Source organism: Hypanus sabinus, chromosome 28 (assembly GCF_030144855.1).
Source record: "Hypanus sabinus isolate sHypSab1 chromosome 28, sHypSab1.hap1, whole genome shotgun sequence".
NCBI lineage: Eukaryota > Metazoa > Chordata > Chondrichthyes > Myliobatiformes > Dasyatidae > Hypanus > Hypanus sabinus.
Window position 1 is genome coordinate 32,245,683 of NC_082733.1, and position 14,374 is coordinate 32,260,056.

At 38.0% G+C, this 14,374-nt stretch overlaps 1 protein-coding gene and 1 non-coding gene across 5 annotated transcripts in view; one reads left to right on the forward strand and one right to left on the reverse strand.

Annotated features, from left to right (window-relative positions):
* Nucleotides 1-480: 480 nt before the first annotated feature.
* trnar-acg (transfer RNA arginine (anticodon ACG)) lies at nucleotides 481-553 on the reverse strand. Its single transcript has one exon. It is a non-coding gene; the product is annotated as a tRNA-Arg (tRNA).
* A 775-nt stretch (nucleotides 554-1,328) lies between these two features.
* The window catches only part of fanci (FA complementation group I), an 87,616-nt gene continuing 74,570 nt past the window's right edge, over nucleotides 1,329-14,374 (forward strand). For 2 of the 4 annotated variants that reach the window (XM_059952883.1, XM_059952885.1), the window contains exons 1-4: nucleotides 1,447-1,514; nucleotides 2,841-2,966; nucleotides 4,531-4,603; nucleotides 10,760-10,890. In XM_059952883.1, the coding sequence (XP_059808866.1) occupies nucleotides 2,883-2,966; nucleotides 4,531-4,603; nucleotides 10,760-10,890 (288 nt within the window). In that variant the 5' untranslated portion in view covers nucleotides 1,447-1,514; nucleotides 2,841-2,882. Of the gene's footprint in view, nucleotides 1,384-1,446; nucleotides 1,515-2,840; nucleotides 2,967-4,530; nucleotides 4,604-10,759; nucleotides 10,891-14,374 lie in introns of those variants that run through there. The other 2 variants (XM_059952884.1, XM_059952886.1) reach the window with 2 other exon arrangements.

A 14,374-nucleotide genomic window follows, 5' to 3' on the forward strand; every position in this document is an offset into this window, starting at 1 on the left:
AACCTTCGAGGTGGCGTGGGTCCAGGTCAGATGTGCATATGGAAATATTATCTATGTTGCACGATGGCTAAGGTAATTAGGTGGACTGGCAGTGTATGTTAGTTGGAGGTCTTTTGACCGTGTTATTGCCTGACCCGAGAGTTCCTCCAGTGTTATCTCCCACCCCGCTCCAGATTCCAGCAACAGCAGTCTCTCATATTTTAGGAATGTGAGATGAAATCTGAACAGCGAGGGAGGAGAACGTCCAATTGTTACACAACACATGGAATTTGGATTTATTTATATTATCTGTGAAACAGTAACATTAGTTGTATTTAAATACTCGCACGAAAATACATGCTTCTGAAGTATACTTTTTTAAAAAGTAAAATTACCCATTACCAGCTCATGGATATTAAATCAGCAATCCAACGATACATACATAGCAGTAACATAAAATAGGAATTTATTTTAGAAGAAGACTCGTCATGAAAAGAATCACGAGCCAGCCAGGAGTCGAACCTAGAATCTTCTGATCCGTAGTCAGACGCGTTATCCATTGCGCCACTGGCCCTACAGAAACTGAACTGTCTTTTAGTCTTAGGAATCCCTTTCAAACGATGTTAAATTTATGTCTACGATATTTTCCAGGTTTTGCCAACGCCGCAAAACAGCCAAAGGCGCCGCAATCAATTGTTGTGGCTCTGACTTTCGATTAATTGCAAATATGTCCAATCTATAAGTAAAATCTCTACGGACCGGGTTTATAAAGTTATTTTTTCCTCCTGTCATTTGCATTCCGAAAATCGATTTAATTCATTACTGAATGCCATTTATCTCCCGAAGCTGCTTTTGTTTGGATTTACTTGCTATTTTATTTGAATTTTAATTGCAGCATTCGTATATGACATTCCCGTTCATGTGAACAAACCAAACAGAAGATAGAACAAAAAAACACAAAATGCTGGCAGAACTCAGCAGGCCAGACAGCATCTATGGGAGGAGGTAGTGACGACTTTTCGGGCCGAAACCCTTCATCAAGGACCCATACATAGGTGCTGTCTGGCCTGCTGAGTTCTGCCAGCATTTTGTGTTTTTTATTTATTTCCAGCATCTGCGGATTCACTCGTGTTGCCAGAAGGTAGAACAGTTGATTGACAGTTTATCTGTCCATTGACTATGACGGATCCATGGAAGAGCCTATTGCTGCTTGCCCGCCTTAAATATCGGGTTTGGACCAATAAAATCACGATGTTCCTCCAATGTTTCCTTATCCTGATTGGCTTTTCGTTGGACAAATAAAAAGGAAGATTGTCTTGAGCAGCGGCCAATGGGATGGCTGTATTTGCGCGGGCGGTGTGATGGCGGAGGCAAGTTTCAGAGCGCGCGTTAATTTGTGGAATGGTAAGGTTTGAGCATGTGGTTCAGCGACTTCTCGCTCGCAGCTTGTCTTACAGCAGACGGAGACCGGAGACAGTAGTGTCGGCCAAGGCCTCTTGCCCATCAGGGGCGGTGTTTACATCTGAGTGTAGTTGGTGCGTTACTGATGATAGTGATACAAGTTTGTGTACCCTCGCCAGCACGCATTTTGGTACAGGGGTGAATGGTGCCTCTCACTGTGCCAAGGTAACCCACTTGGCTCAATGTTGTGTCATGACCACTACTAAGAGAAATGTACCTGTCACTGCTCTAAAATGATATTCCTCTCCCCAGGAAAGACAGGGTGAACCTACCTCTCCAGCTGTGCTAGAATGATTATTATTTCCTCCCCTTTCCACTGGTCTGACAGGTTGGACACTCTCTGCCAATGGAAACCCCTACTTTTGCTGGACTGAAGATAATTGCATTTCTGTCTGATTAATAGTAATTGCGCATTGTTTTTTTTTAAATTAAACCACTAGAGCTAAAATACTGAATTATATTTAGAACATTAGAAATGCCCTCAGTTGAAGTGGTATTGGAGTTCAAATTTTTGCAATTGTTCCTAGTTCGGTATTTATTTAAAATAATAAATTTGTGAAAATGTAGTTTAGACGTAGTTGAAGATTGTAATTTTAAACTACATGGAGTGACATATACAACAAGCTGGAGGAACTCAGCAGGTCGGGCAGCATCCGTGGAAACGAGCAGTCAATGTTTCGGCCCGAGATGAAGGGTCTCGGCCCGAAACGTTGACTGCTCGTTTCCACAGATGCTGCCCGACCTGCTGAGTTCCTCCAGCTTGTACATGTTGCATTGACCGCAGCATCTGCAGTGAACTTTGTGTTTATTATGGAGTGACGTATTTGCTTTGGTTCCTGTGATGTGATGTGATATCTCTCTTAACTCCATACAATTTGTGGTGATGGTCGCTGCTAATCTTTTTTATACTGAGCTTTGTAGTTTTTTTTTCCTAAGTCCCAATCAAATTTCCAAAAGTAGTGCAACTGTATTGCTCTGCTATTAGGGTAAACATTGGCTTAGGATTTGGGCCTGGGCAAAGTTTTTTTTCCATTTAAGTTACAATAAAGAGGTTTGTGTATTATATAATGATGACACTCTATTGCATTGCCTTCTAAGAGAGAGAGGAAGGCAAGACCGGGACAAAACAAATTACAGTTGCATTTATAACAGCATCGTTGACAGTGTTGCATACACTGGGGTCTGCACTGTTGATCTGCTGAATTATATGTACTGTAATTATGCTTTCTAAATTCTAGATCTGGATTCCAACTAGGTTAGCTAGCAGTTCTTTTTACTCATCAGGGTTTTACTTTTGCTGGAATTAGTCATTGGGAGTAAAACCTCCTGAAACATTTGAACATCATTTAAGGAATTCTTTGACATGGCCTGTTCATAAATCTTTTTTTCTTCTTGTTAAGGTAACACTCAGTAATTTCAGTGTTGCTTTTATATGAGCTGAGATGGATCAGAAGGTTCTGTATTTGGCTGCAGCAGAGGAGACAGAAGGATTGCAACAATGTCTGAAGCACATGAAAGAGCAGGAGGTAATTAATTGCAGTTTTTCCAGATTTTTTTTTTTCAAATCAGCAAAGGGGTTAAAATACATTTTTGTAAACACAAGAAATTCTGGAGATGCTGGAAATCTAGAGTAACACTTACAAAATACTGGTGGAACTCTACACGTCAGGCAGCACCTATAGCGGGAATAAACAATCGACATTTTGGACCAAGGCTCTTCATCAGGACTGGAAACAAAAGGGGAAGAAGCCAGAACAAGAAAGTGGGGGGATGGGAAAGAGTAAAAGCTGGCTGTTACTCGTTGTGAAGGGTAGGTGGATAGGGAGAGAGGACAAAGTGAGATGCTGGGAGGTAATAGCTGGTGGAAGTAAAGGGTTGAAGAAGAAGGAATCTGACAAGAGGAGAGTGTACCCTGGGAGAAAGAGGAGGAGGAGGGAAACCAGAGGGAAGTGATGGGCAGGAGAGGAGATGGGAAGGGGTAAGAGGAAGAGCCAGAACAGGGAATAGAGAAGCAGGGAAGGAGGAGAAAATACCAGAAGTTATAGAACTCAATTTAGTTCAAGAGTCGTGAGGTAATGTTACAGCTATATAAGACTAGTTAGACGCCACTTGGAGTACTGTGTTCCGTTCTGATCACCTCACTACAGGAAGGATGTGGAAACTATAGAAAGCCTGCAGAGAAGATTTACAAGGATGTTGTCTGGATTGGAGAGCATGCCTTATGAGAATTGGTTGAACTTGGCCTTTTCTCCTTGGAGTGACGGAGGATGAGAGGTGACCTTATAGAGGTGTATAAGGTGGTGAGAGGCATTGATCCTGTCGATAGCCAGGATTGAAATGACTAAATGAGGGGGCATAGTTTTAAGGTGCTTGGAAGTAGGTACAAGGGGGATGTCAGAGGTAAGTTTTTCCACACAGTGAGTGGTGGGTGCATGGAATGCATTACCAGCACAGATGATAGACACGAATACAACAGGGTCTTTTAAGAGACTCTGAGGTAGGTACATAGAGCTTAGAAAACTAGAAGTCTATGCGGTGGAGAAATTCTAGGTAGCTTCTAGAGTAGGTTACATGGTCGGCACTACATTGTGGGCTGAAGAGCTTGTAATGTGCTGTTGATTTCTGTATTTCTAAATCAATGTTTCTTCTGTCAGGTTGGAGGCTATGGAAATGGAATATCAGGTGTTGTTCTTCACAAGGCCTGACAACAGCTTCATCATGGCAGTACAGAATGCCGTAGACTGACATGGAAATTGGAATTAAGTATTAACATTTTTGTTAATACTTAATGTTTTCTTTTATTTCAAATGATACATATGCTGTATCCAAATATATAATTTAAAGGTATAAATACTCTTTCTTCAGCAAAACCACTTTTTATAGACCAAATCTTTTATTAATGCTTCATTCCAGCACATAAGCATATGCTTACGTACTTTGAAATGTGCTAATTGTTTATAAGGAGACTGTAGCCAAAGTGACTTTGTGAATGATGTGACTTATAAGATGGAGCCTCTGTAATGTAGTCCTTGGTCTGTAGCCATTCAGCCTAAAATTATATTTTGAATTCCATTACTCCATTTGTTTCAGATTGGCACCTTGATAACAAGTCATGCATTGAAAGGGAAGGACATTGGAACGCTTGTCAGAGCTATTTTTAAAGGTCAGTTCTTTTTAAGCAGGTAAAGTTTAACTTTATTTGTCATGTCTACGTCAAAACATACAATGAAAGGCATTGTTTGCATCAAATCAGCGAGGTTTCTGTTGGTCAGCCTGCAAGTGTCATCATGTTTCCGGTATCAACGTAGCATGCCCACAATTTACTAACTCTAACTGTAATGAACAGATCCATTTGACACTGCCACCTCCCATGATTGATTGGCGTAAACCTATTGCCTCTGTTTGGACAAGTGTGGGTGAGGAGCGTGTATGGGAACTCAGCAGGATAAAAACAATACACAAGAAGCAGACTCGGTCCCATACTCCTGCCATCTCCCCGTATCGCTTCATTCCCCAACTAACTGTCAACATACCCAGTGATTTTGGCCTCCAAGACCCATAAAAGGACAGATGATCACCCAGTAAATCCTGCCATCATGACTCTGCCTGAAGAATCATCTATGACATAGGACAACTCTATTCTCTAATTGAATGGCCAAGATTGAGTATATGTGGTACCTAACAGGATGGAATGAAAAGAGTCATTAGTATGGAAAGTGTATGATTGTTGTAGGGTCACTGCGATCTAATGTAGAGAAATTACTTTTTACTTTTTTAGCCTAGTATTTTCACTGGGTACTAAATAAATAAGCAGTATGGTTGGTCTAGTGGTTGGGATAAATGCTCTATCAAATTATGAGCTTTTGCACTACAACAATTTGAGAACAACAAACAAAAGAAATGGCGATTAACATGAAAGTGTCCTGCAAGAGCATCTATAGGAATATGACACGGCTGGAGTACACCAATGTGGATCTCTTACAGATAGTGAGGTGAGAATTTTTTTTTTTTTACAGGGAATTAGGAATTGTTAAAAGATTAACTAGCTGTCTTTTGTCTGTTCAAGGTGAGTGCAAAAATACCTATCAGATATTCCATTGAACCATGAGTTTGGTAAGAATGAGGAACTGAAAGAGAAAAGAATGGATTAAAAAAAAAGTACTGAAGTTGTTAGTGAAACTAAAAACTGATAAATCCCAAAGACCTGGTAACTAACATCTCGGAGTTTGTTACTGAGATGTAAATATTCAGGTTATCATCCAAAATTCTCTTGGTTCAGGAATTATTTCTGAGAATTGGAGGAAATGTCATTGCACAATTTAAGAATGTGTGGGTGCAGAGAGAGATTAATAATAAAAAAAAGTACTGAAGTGTTATCCCAGCATCAAAAGAAGGGAAAGAGTACTGGAATCTGTAATGAAGAACATAATCAGAGAACACCTTGAAAGGAATAATTAGATTGGGCAGAGTTGATGTGGTTCTACAAAAGTACAATAGTATTCAACAGATCTGGAGGTCTTTTGAGGATGTGACTCACAATATGAATAAGGGAAATGGTATATTTGGATTTTAAGAAGGCTTTTAACAGGGTCTCACACAGGACATTATTCAACGAGTTTAGAGCGCACGGAGTGTGGGGTAACATACTGAAATGGATTGACAATCCGACTTTGAAAACAAAGAATGGAAGTCGATGGATGAGCTTTTATGTCTATTAAATACTATAGGGATCAGTGCTTGGGGCTCAGCTGTCATCTATGTACACCAGCAGTCTAGGTTTGCTGGTAATGTAAAATTGGGTGAAATTGTGAGTGGGTAGGAGGATGTAAGGATTCAGTGGATTTAAATAAACTGAGGGGTTAGAAACATAGCAGATGAAATAAGGTGAAGTGATTGACTTTGGTGCTCAAAATAAAAAGACAAAGATCTAATGCTTTATAATGCATTGGTCAGTCTGCACTTGGAGTATTGTGAAAAGTTTTGGGCCCCGTAATCAAGCAAGGATGTGCTGGCATTGGAGATGTTCCAGAGGAGGATCACGACAATGATCCCGATACTGACAGGGTTAACGCATAAGGAGTGTTTGATGACTCTGGACCTGTGCTCACTGGAGTTTAGAAAAATGAGAGGAGATCTCATTGAAAACCTATCAAATATTGAAAGGCCCAGATAGAGTGTATGAAGGGAAGATGATTCCTATAGTGGGAGAGTCTAGGACTAGAGGGTAAAGCCTCAGAATTGAAGGATGTCCCTTTAGAACAGAAATGAAGAAGGATTTTTTTAGCCAGAACATGGTGAATCTGGAATTCACTGCAACCATCAGCTGTGGAGGCCAAGTCATTGGTATATTTAAAGTGGAGGTTGATAGGTCCTTGATTAGTAAGAGTGTCAAAGGTTACAGAGAGAATACAGGGGAATGGTGTTGAGAGGGGTTTTTATTATATAAATGGTAAGATTTTGGCTAATGTTAATATTCAAAGAAACCTGGGTGTCATTGAACACATAATTGAAAGTCAATTATAAACCTTTGGCTTCGGTTCTTACCAATAATCAGAGATCTTTTTTTCAGTTATCCCGTGGTACGAGGCAAGGCTGTCCTTTAAGTCCTCTATTATTTGACATTGCTTTGGAACCTTTACCCATTGCCATTCGTGAATCACCTAATATTTTTGGTATTACCCGTAGGAAGGGACTTATAAATTATCATTATATGCTGATGATTTGTTACTATACATATCAGACCCTGAGAGATCTATTCCTGCTATTTCATCCTTGCTTGCTTAGTTTAGTAGGTTGTCTGGCTACAAACTGAATTTTAATAAGAGTGAACTATTTCCATTAAATATGTAAGCTTCAATTTATAAACACTTAATATTTAAAATTGTCACAGATCATTTTACTTATTTGGGTATTAAAATTACCAAGAAATGTAAGGATTTATTTAAAGTTAATTTTTTACCTTTAATTTACCAAATCAAGCAACTTGTTACCAGGTGGTCCCCATTATCTTTGTCATTGGTTGGTTGAATTAATGCTATTAAGATGATAGTATTACCCAAATTTTTATATTTATTCCAAGCATTTCCAATTTCTATTCCTAAATCTTTTTTTGATATTATTGACTCCAAAATATCCTCGTATCAGAATAAAAATCCTAGATTAAGTAAAAAGTATTTACAGAAGCCTAAGAAGGAAGGTGGTTTGGCTTTGCCAAACCTAAGATTTTACTTTTGGGCAGTTAATATTCGATATTTAATATTTTGGACACAAGAATCAATTATAGCACTTTGCCCATAATGGGTAAATTTGGAATGTAAATCTGTACAAGACTTTTCATTGTTTTCTATTTTAGGATCATCGCTTTCTTTTGCTTTATCTAAATTGAATAAACAAATAACTAATCCTATAGTTAACCATACATTATGAATATGGTTTCAATTTCGTAAATTCTTTGGCTTGAATAAGTTTATCTTATCAAGCCCTATTATATCTAACTTTTTTTTTCAGCCCTCTTTTATGGATCAAGCCTTTGTATTATGGAAAATAAAAGGTATAACATGTTTCCATGATGATCTATTTTTAGATAAGTTTTATATCCTTTGAACAGCTATCTAATAAATATAATTTGCCTAAAACTAATTTTTTTAGATACTTGCAAGTTAGAAATTTCTTGAATAATATGTTACAGTCTTTTCCGAAATTATGTCCAATGGACATTACGGAAAATTTTTTTAGCTCTGAATCCTTGCCAGAAGGGTTTAGTAGCCATCATTTATAATATGATCATGAAAATACAGCCAGCAGTATCAGAAAAAATTAAGAAGGAATGGAAAAAAGAACTTCATTATCTTATACCCACTGAGTAGTGGAAGAAAATTTTACAATTAGTCAATTCTTCTATTTGTGTTAAACATGCCCTAATACAATTTAAGGTTGAACATAGGGCTCACATGTCCAAGGATAAACTTGCTCAATTTTATTCTTATGTTAATCCAACCTGTGACAGATGTCATTCTGAAGTTGCTTCATTGACCCACATGTTTTGGTCTTGCCCTTGCTTGCAAAATTATTGGAAAGATATTTTCGGTATTATTTCAACAGTTCTGAATATCAAATTGCAACCGCATCCTATTACTGCAATTTTCGGTTTACCAATGGCGGATAATAGTTGTTTATCCCCCTCAGTCCGGCGGATGATTGCATTTGTTACATTAATGGCTAGAAGATCTATCCTATTGAACTGGAAAGAAATTTATCCTCCAACTATATTTCAGTGGTTTTCTCAAACTATTTCTTGTTTGAGTTTAGAAAAAATTAGAAGTGTTGTCTTTGACCCTTCAGTTAAATTTGAAGAAACTTGGAGACCATTTATTCAACATTTTCATATGAGCTAAACTGACTTTTCCTAAACCTTATTTTTATTATCCTTAATTATTTGGATGGAGGTGCAGAGTTATTGATGCTGCTGTGTATATTTGACATAATGCAATGGCCCATGTTAGTTAGGTTTTTTTTCTTGGGTTTTTTTTCTTATTTACTCCATTTTTCGTAATTACTATGAGTTTGGGAGGTGATTATATATGGATTATCATCTATTTGTATTTATACCTTAACCTATTAATTATGTACTCTCAAACTCTCTGTATTCATGTTCCATTTATGTTTGTTTAAAATTAATAAAAAGATTTAAAAAGAAAGAAAGAAAGCTGGCCTGGAAATGGATCAGACAATTAGGAAGGTAAATGATATGTTGGCTTTCATTCCAAAAGGATTTGAATACAGAAATAAAGATATTTTACTGCAATTATTTATAGCTGTGGTATGATTGTAAGTGGAGCATTGGTCTTCTTCCTGGAAAAGTTCCTGGAAAAGGTATTGAGGAGTTCAGTGAGAATTTCCTAGATTGATTCATAGATAATGGGTTTTGTGTATGAGAAATTCAGTGGACCAAGTCTGTGTACTCCTGAATTTGAAAGAATGAGAGGGGATTTTGTTGACCCATACAAAAGGCTTGCAAGGATCAACAGGAAGGATAGTTTCCCCTGGCCTGAGAAGTCTAGAGTGCCGTTGAAAAGTTTTAGGCATGCTAAAGTTCTTTTATGGTATGGCCTCCACAGTGGCCTGATCTCAACATCACCGAGGCTCCCTAGGATTACCTGGAGAGACAGAAGCAAGCAAGACAGCCAAAGTCTGCAGAAGAACTGTGGCAAGTTCTCCAAGATGCTAGGAACAACCTACCAGCCTATTTTCTTATAAAACTGAACAACCGTATACCTAAGATAATTGATTCAGTTTTAAAGGCAAAGGGTGGTCACACCAAATATTGATTTGATTTAGATTTTTACTGTTCACTGCTCCTTGTAGTACATTTTCTGATATTTAGAAACATTTCATTATTTTTGAATTTTACGGAATTATTTTTTTTACACGTTCCTAAGACTTGCACAGTACCTTAGATCTAGGGATCACAATCAGAATGTGTGCCAGACCACTGTGGGCTAAGATAGAAGGATTTGATTGATGCAAAGGATAATGCATCTTAGGAATTTTCTCCACTACAGGGTTGTAGGGGTTCAGTTTTTGAGTTTGTTGAACGCAGAGATCAATAGATTTCTGGGTTTTGAAGGAAATGATACACAAGGATGATGTCAGGAAAATACATTGATGTAGATGAACAGTGTGATCTTGGCAATTAATGGAAGAGGGTCGATGGGCAAAAACATACTCGTAGAGCACTACAGCACAGAAACAGACCCTTTGGTCTTGTCCATGACGAACTATTATTCTGCCTAGTCCCATTGACCTGTACCTGGACCACAGCCCCCCATACCCATCCCATCCATGTACATATCCCAAATTTTTCTTAAATGTTGAAGTGGAACCTGCATCTACCAGTTTCACTGGCAGCTTGTTCCACACTCTCAACACTCTGAGCAAAGAAGTTCCCTTTCAGGTTCTCCTTAAATATTTCACCTTTCATTCTTAATTTATGACCTCTAGTTCTGGCCTCACCAGCCTCGGTGGAAGAAGCCTGCTTGCATTTACCCTATTTATTATACCGCACAGAATTTTGTATACTCACCTTTGTGGCTTAGTATGGTTTGTTTCATATATGCTCATAGGAGGAATATGAACATGTTAAAGAGGGTTCAGAAAAGATAGATGAAAATGGCTCCTGTAAACTAAAACTAAAATGTGTTCTTTAGTACTTACTAATTCAGAAGACAATAAAAAATCTAAAACAAAATGTACATATAAGATCTAGGATGCCTAAGACTTGCACAGTACTTTTAATGCTGTTTTTTTTCCCCCTGTATAGGTTCCCCATGCTCTAAAGATGAAGGAATTTGTAGGAGGCTTTTTGTTTATAAACACTGCATGCAACTGATTGAATCAGGAGACCTTCAGTCAGAAATAGCAACAGACATGATTGGTTTGCTGATGGTTGAGGTAAGTTGTGAGAAAGTTTAATGATTTGTCAATAAATGTTAATATTTGTAATGAGTTCAGCATTATTTATTAACCATATTTTGCTTCCAAAGCTCATAAATATGTTATCTAATTAAAATTTTTAAGTGTGAAAATTGACCCACAAGGTACTTTGTGCCCTATTGTAGTTATGTAACACACGTAGAAATTCTACAATGGATATTGATTTTGTTTAAATGCAAAAGTTCACACCATCACAGTTTACTGTAAAGTTAATACATTTTTCACACTATAGGTGATCTGTGCTGTAACAAATGTTTAATAAAGTACCACTAGTTTTCTTTAGGATAGGAGATAAAAGTATGAAAATAACTGACCAAGTAACATTTATTACTGGTGAGAAATTTAAAAAAGTGGGAGAATACAAGCTAAAAACAAGTTAAATAATATGTTGGTAATGTATGTATCATGGAGTTCTGGGTTAGTTCATTTGGAAGTCTATTGAACCTAGTAGAACAAACTTGGCATGAGATGTAGGTGCAGTGAGAATGTTGGGGGTATTGAGGTCCATCAGAAGGCTTATAGATATGTGTGCTAATTTGGTTTCTCAATGTCTTAAGAACAGCTTCTTCCCTATCACCATCAGATTTCTGAATGGACAATGAACCCATTTAAACTACCTCACAAATTTTTTTCTCTTTGCACTACTTAATACATTTAATTTTATCTATTACTGCATTTTATAGTTATTATGTATTGCAATGTACTGCTTCCGTAAAACAATGTCTCACAACATATGCCAGTGATATTAAACTTGATGCTGATCTCTAATTAATTGATTTAATTCAACACAAAACCAGTTGTCTGTTCATTATACAAAGAAACATTGAGGGTATGAACCAAAAAATGGGGCATAGATTTAGAAAAGAGCACAACTGTGGGTTGCAGGGTTATCAGCTAAATCAACAATTAGACATTCAGTGTTCACTTTATTAGGTACACGAATGGAACCTGGTGTGACCTTCTGCTGCTGTAGCCTATTCACTTCAAGGTTCGATGTGTTATGTGTTTAGAGTTGCTCTTCTGCGCACCACTGTTGTAACATGTTTATTTGAATTACTGTTGCCTTCATATCAGCTTGAACGAGTCTGACCACAGACTTCTGACGTCTCTGTACCAGGGTATTTTCATGCACAGAATTGGCAGTCACTGGATTTTTTTTTGTTTTTCGGTCTCTAAACTCTAGAGGTTGTTTTGCATGAAAATCCCAGGGGATCAGCAGTTTCTGAGATACTCAAACTGCCTCATCTGGGACCAACAAGCATTCCACAGTCAAGTCACTTAAATCACATTTCTTCCTCATTCATATGTTTGGTGTGAACAACAACTGAAACTCTTCACTATGTCTGCATGTTTTTACGCATTGAGCTACTGCTGCGTGATTGGCTGATTAGATATTTGAATTAGCAAGCTGGTGTACTCAATAAAGTGTCCTCTGATTGTAGCTGACTAGAATTTGAGTGAGAGAAAATGAAATGAACAAAGGTATTTGTTAGGTAAAGCTTTCAGAGGGTGAGTTTAAGAGATTAGCCTTATTTGTCGCGTGTAAACCAGAACATACAGTGAGGATTGTGCTGTGCAGCCCGAGGGTGTCGCTGGGCTTCTGGCATCAACATGGCATTCTCACAGTTTACTAACCCTAACCTGTATGTCTTTGGAATGTGAGAGGCAACCCATGCAATCACAGGGAAACAAGCAAACTCCTTGCAGACAGCTGTGGGAATCAAACCCTGATTTTTTTTTGTACAGTCGTCATGCTTAAAAGCGTTGTCCCAAATGCTACACTCCCTCAGTGGATAATTGTAGTTTGCTAAAATGTTATTACCTTGGCCAAGCTCTCAATTGTAAGGTAAATACCTGCTGTACAAAGTATCAAGATCTATGCATGTATACAAATGCATGTGTGCTTATGCTTTTAGTGTAGGGCTACACTAAAGACTGTGTGTCTAAGCACAGCTCCAATGCCATCCTCAACTTTATTGATGACACCACTTCTGTAGGCTGAATTAAAGGTGGTGATGAATCAGCATACAGGAGGGAGACTGAAGATCTGGCTGAGTGATCCCACAACACTAACCTCTTACTCAATACCCACAACACCAAGAAGCAGATTATTGACTTCAGGAGAAGGAAACCAGAGGTCCTTGTTGGAGGATAAGAAGTCTAGAGGGTCAGTTTTAAATACTTTGGTGTTATTATTTCGGAGGACCTGTCCTGAGCCCAGGATGCAAGTGCAATTATGAAGAAAGCATGGCAGTGCCTTTACTTCCTTAGGAATTTGCAAGGGTTCAGCATGACATCTAAAGCTTTGACAAACTTCTATAAAAGTGTAATGGGGAGTGTTGACCGGCTGCATACAGCCTGGTATGGAAACACCAATGCCCTTGAATGGAAAATCCTGCAGGAAGTCGTTGATATGCTCCAATCCATCATGGGTAAAGCCCTCGCCACCATTGAGCACCTATACCTGAAACGCAGTTGTAGGAAAGTAGGGACCCCCACCACCCAGAACGTGCTTTCTTCTCGCTGCTGTCATCAAGAAGGTACGTGATCCTCAGGGCTCACACTACCATGTTCAGGAACAGTTATTACCCGTCAACCATCAGGTTCTTGAATCAAAGGGGATAACTTCACTCAACCTCACTGGTCCCATCATTGAAATATTCCCACAACCTATGGGCTCTTTCAAGGACTCTTCATCTCATGTTCTCTATTGGTTATTTATTTACTGTTATTACTTCTTTCATTTTGTATTTGCATACTCTGTTGTCTTCTGCACTCTGGTTCGATGCCCAAGTTGTGTGTTTTCATTGATTCTGTTATGGTTATTCTATAGATTTACTGAGTTTTCCCACAAGAAAACAGATCTCAGGTTGTATATGGTGACATACATGCTCTTCGATAATAAACTTACTTTGAATTTTGAGATTTAGAGTCAGAATCGGGTTTATTATCACTGATCTATGTCATAAAAATTGTTGTTTTGCAGTAGTCGTACGGTGCAAGATATAAAAATCAATGAAAGTTACAGAATAAATAGTACAAAAGGGGAATAATGAGCTAGTGTTCCTAGATTGTTCAATAACTGGGTGTTTTAAAAATTGTGTAGTTCTATTCAACCAGTTTTTATTTAAAAAAGTCTTTACTAGTGGAGAAGATGATTTAGTTGGTATCCATTATACTCAAACTGCTCCATTGAAACAGTGGCATTTTATTCAGGAAAAAAAATGATGTATCCACAATTCCTGTGATATCACTGTATCGCACTGTATGGCTAGCTTAATTTTAAATATACCTTTGTGGAATATGGTGATCAACAGCATTTCTGAGAAAATTTTGTGGGTTCTTGTTTTGATGGTAGATTGCCTTCTATAAAAGACATTTAGTTAACCAGATAGTTCACTAGGCTGAATGTTCACCATCAGTGATACTAACTTTTTCTTTG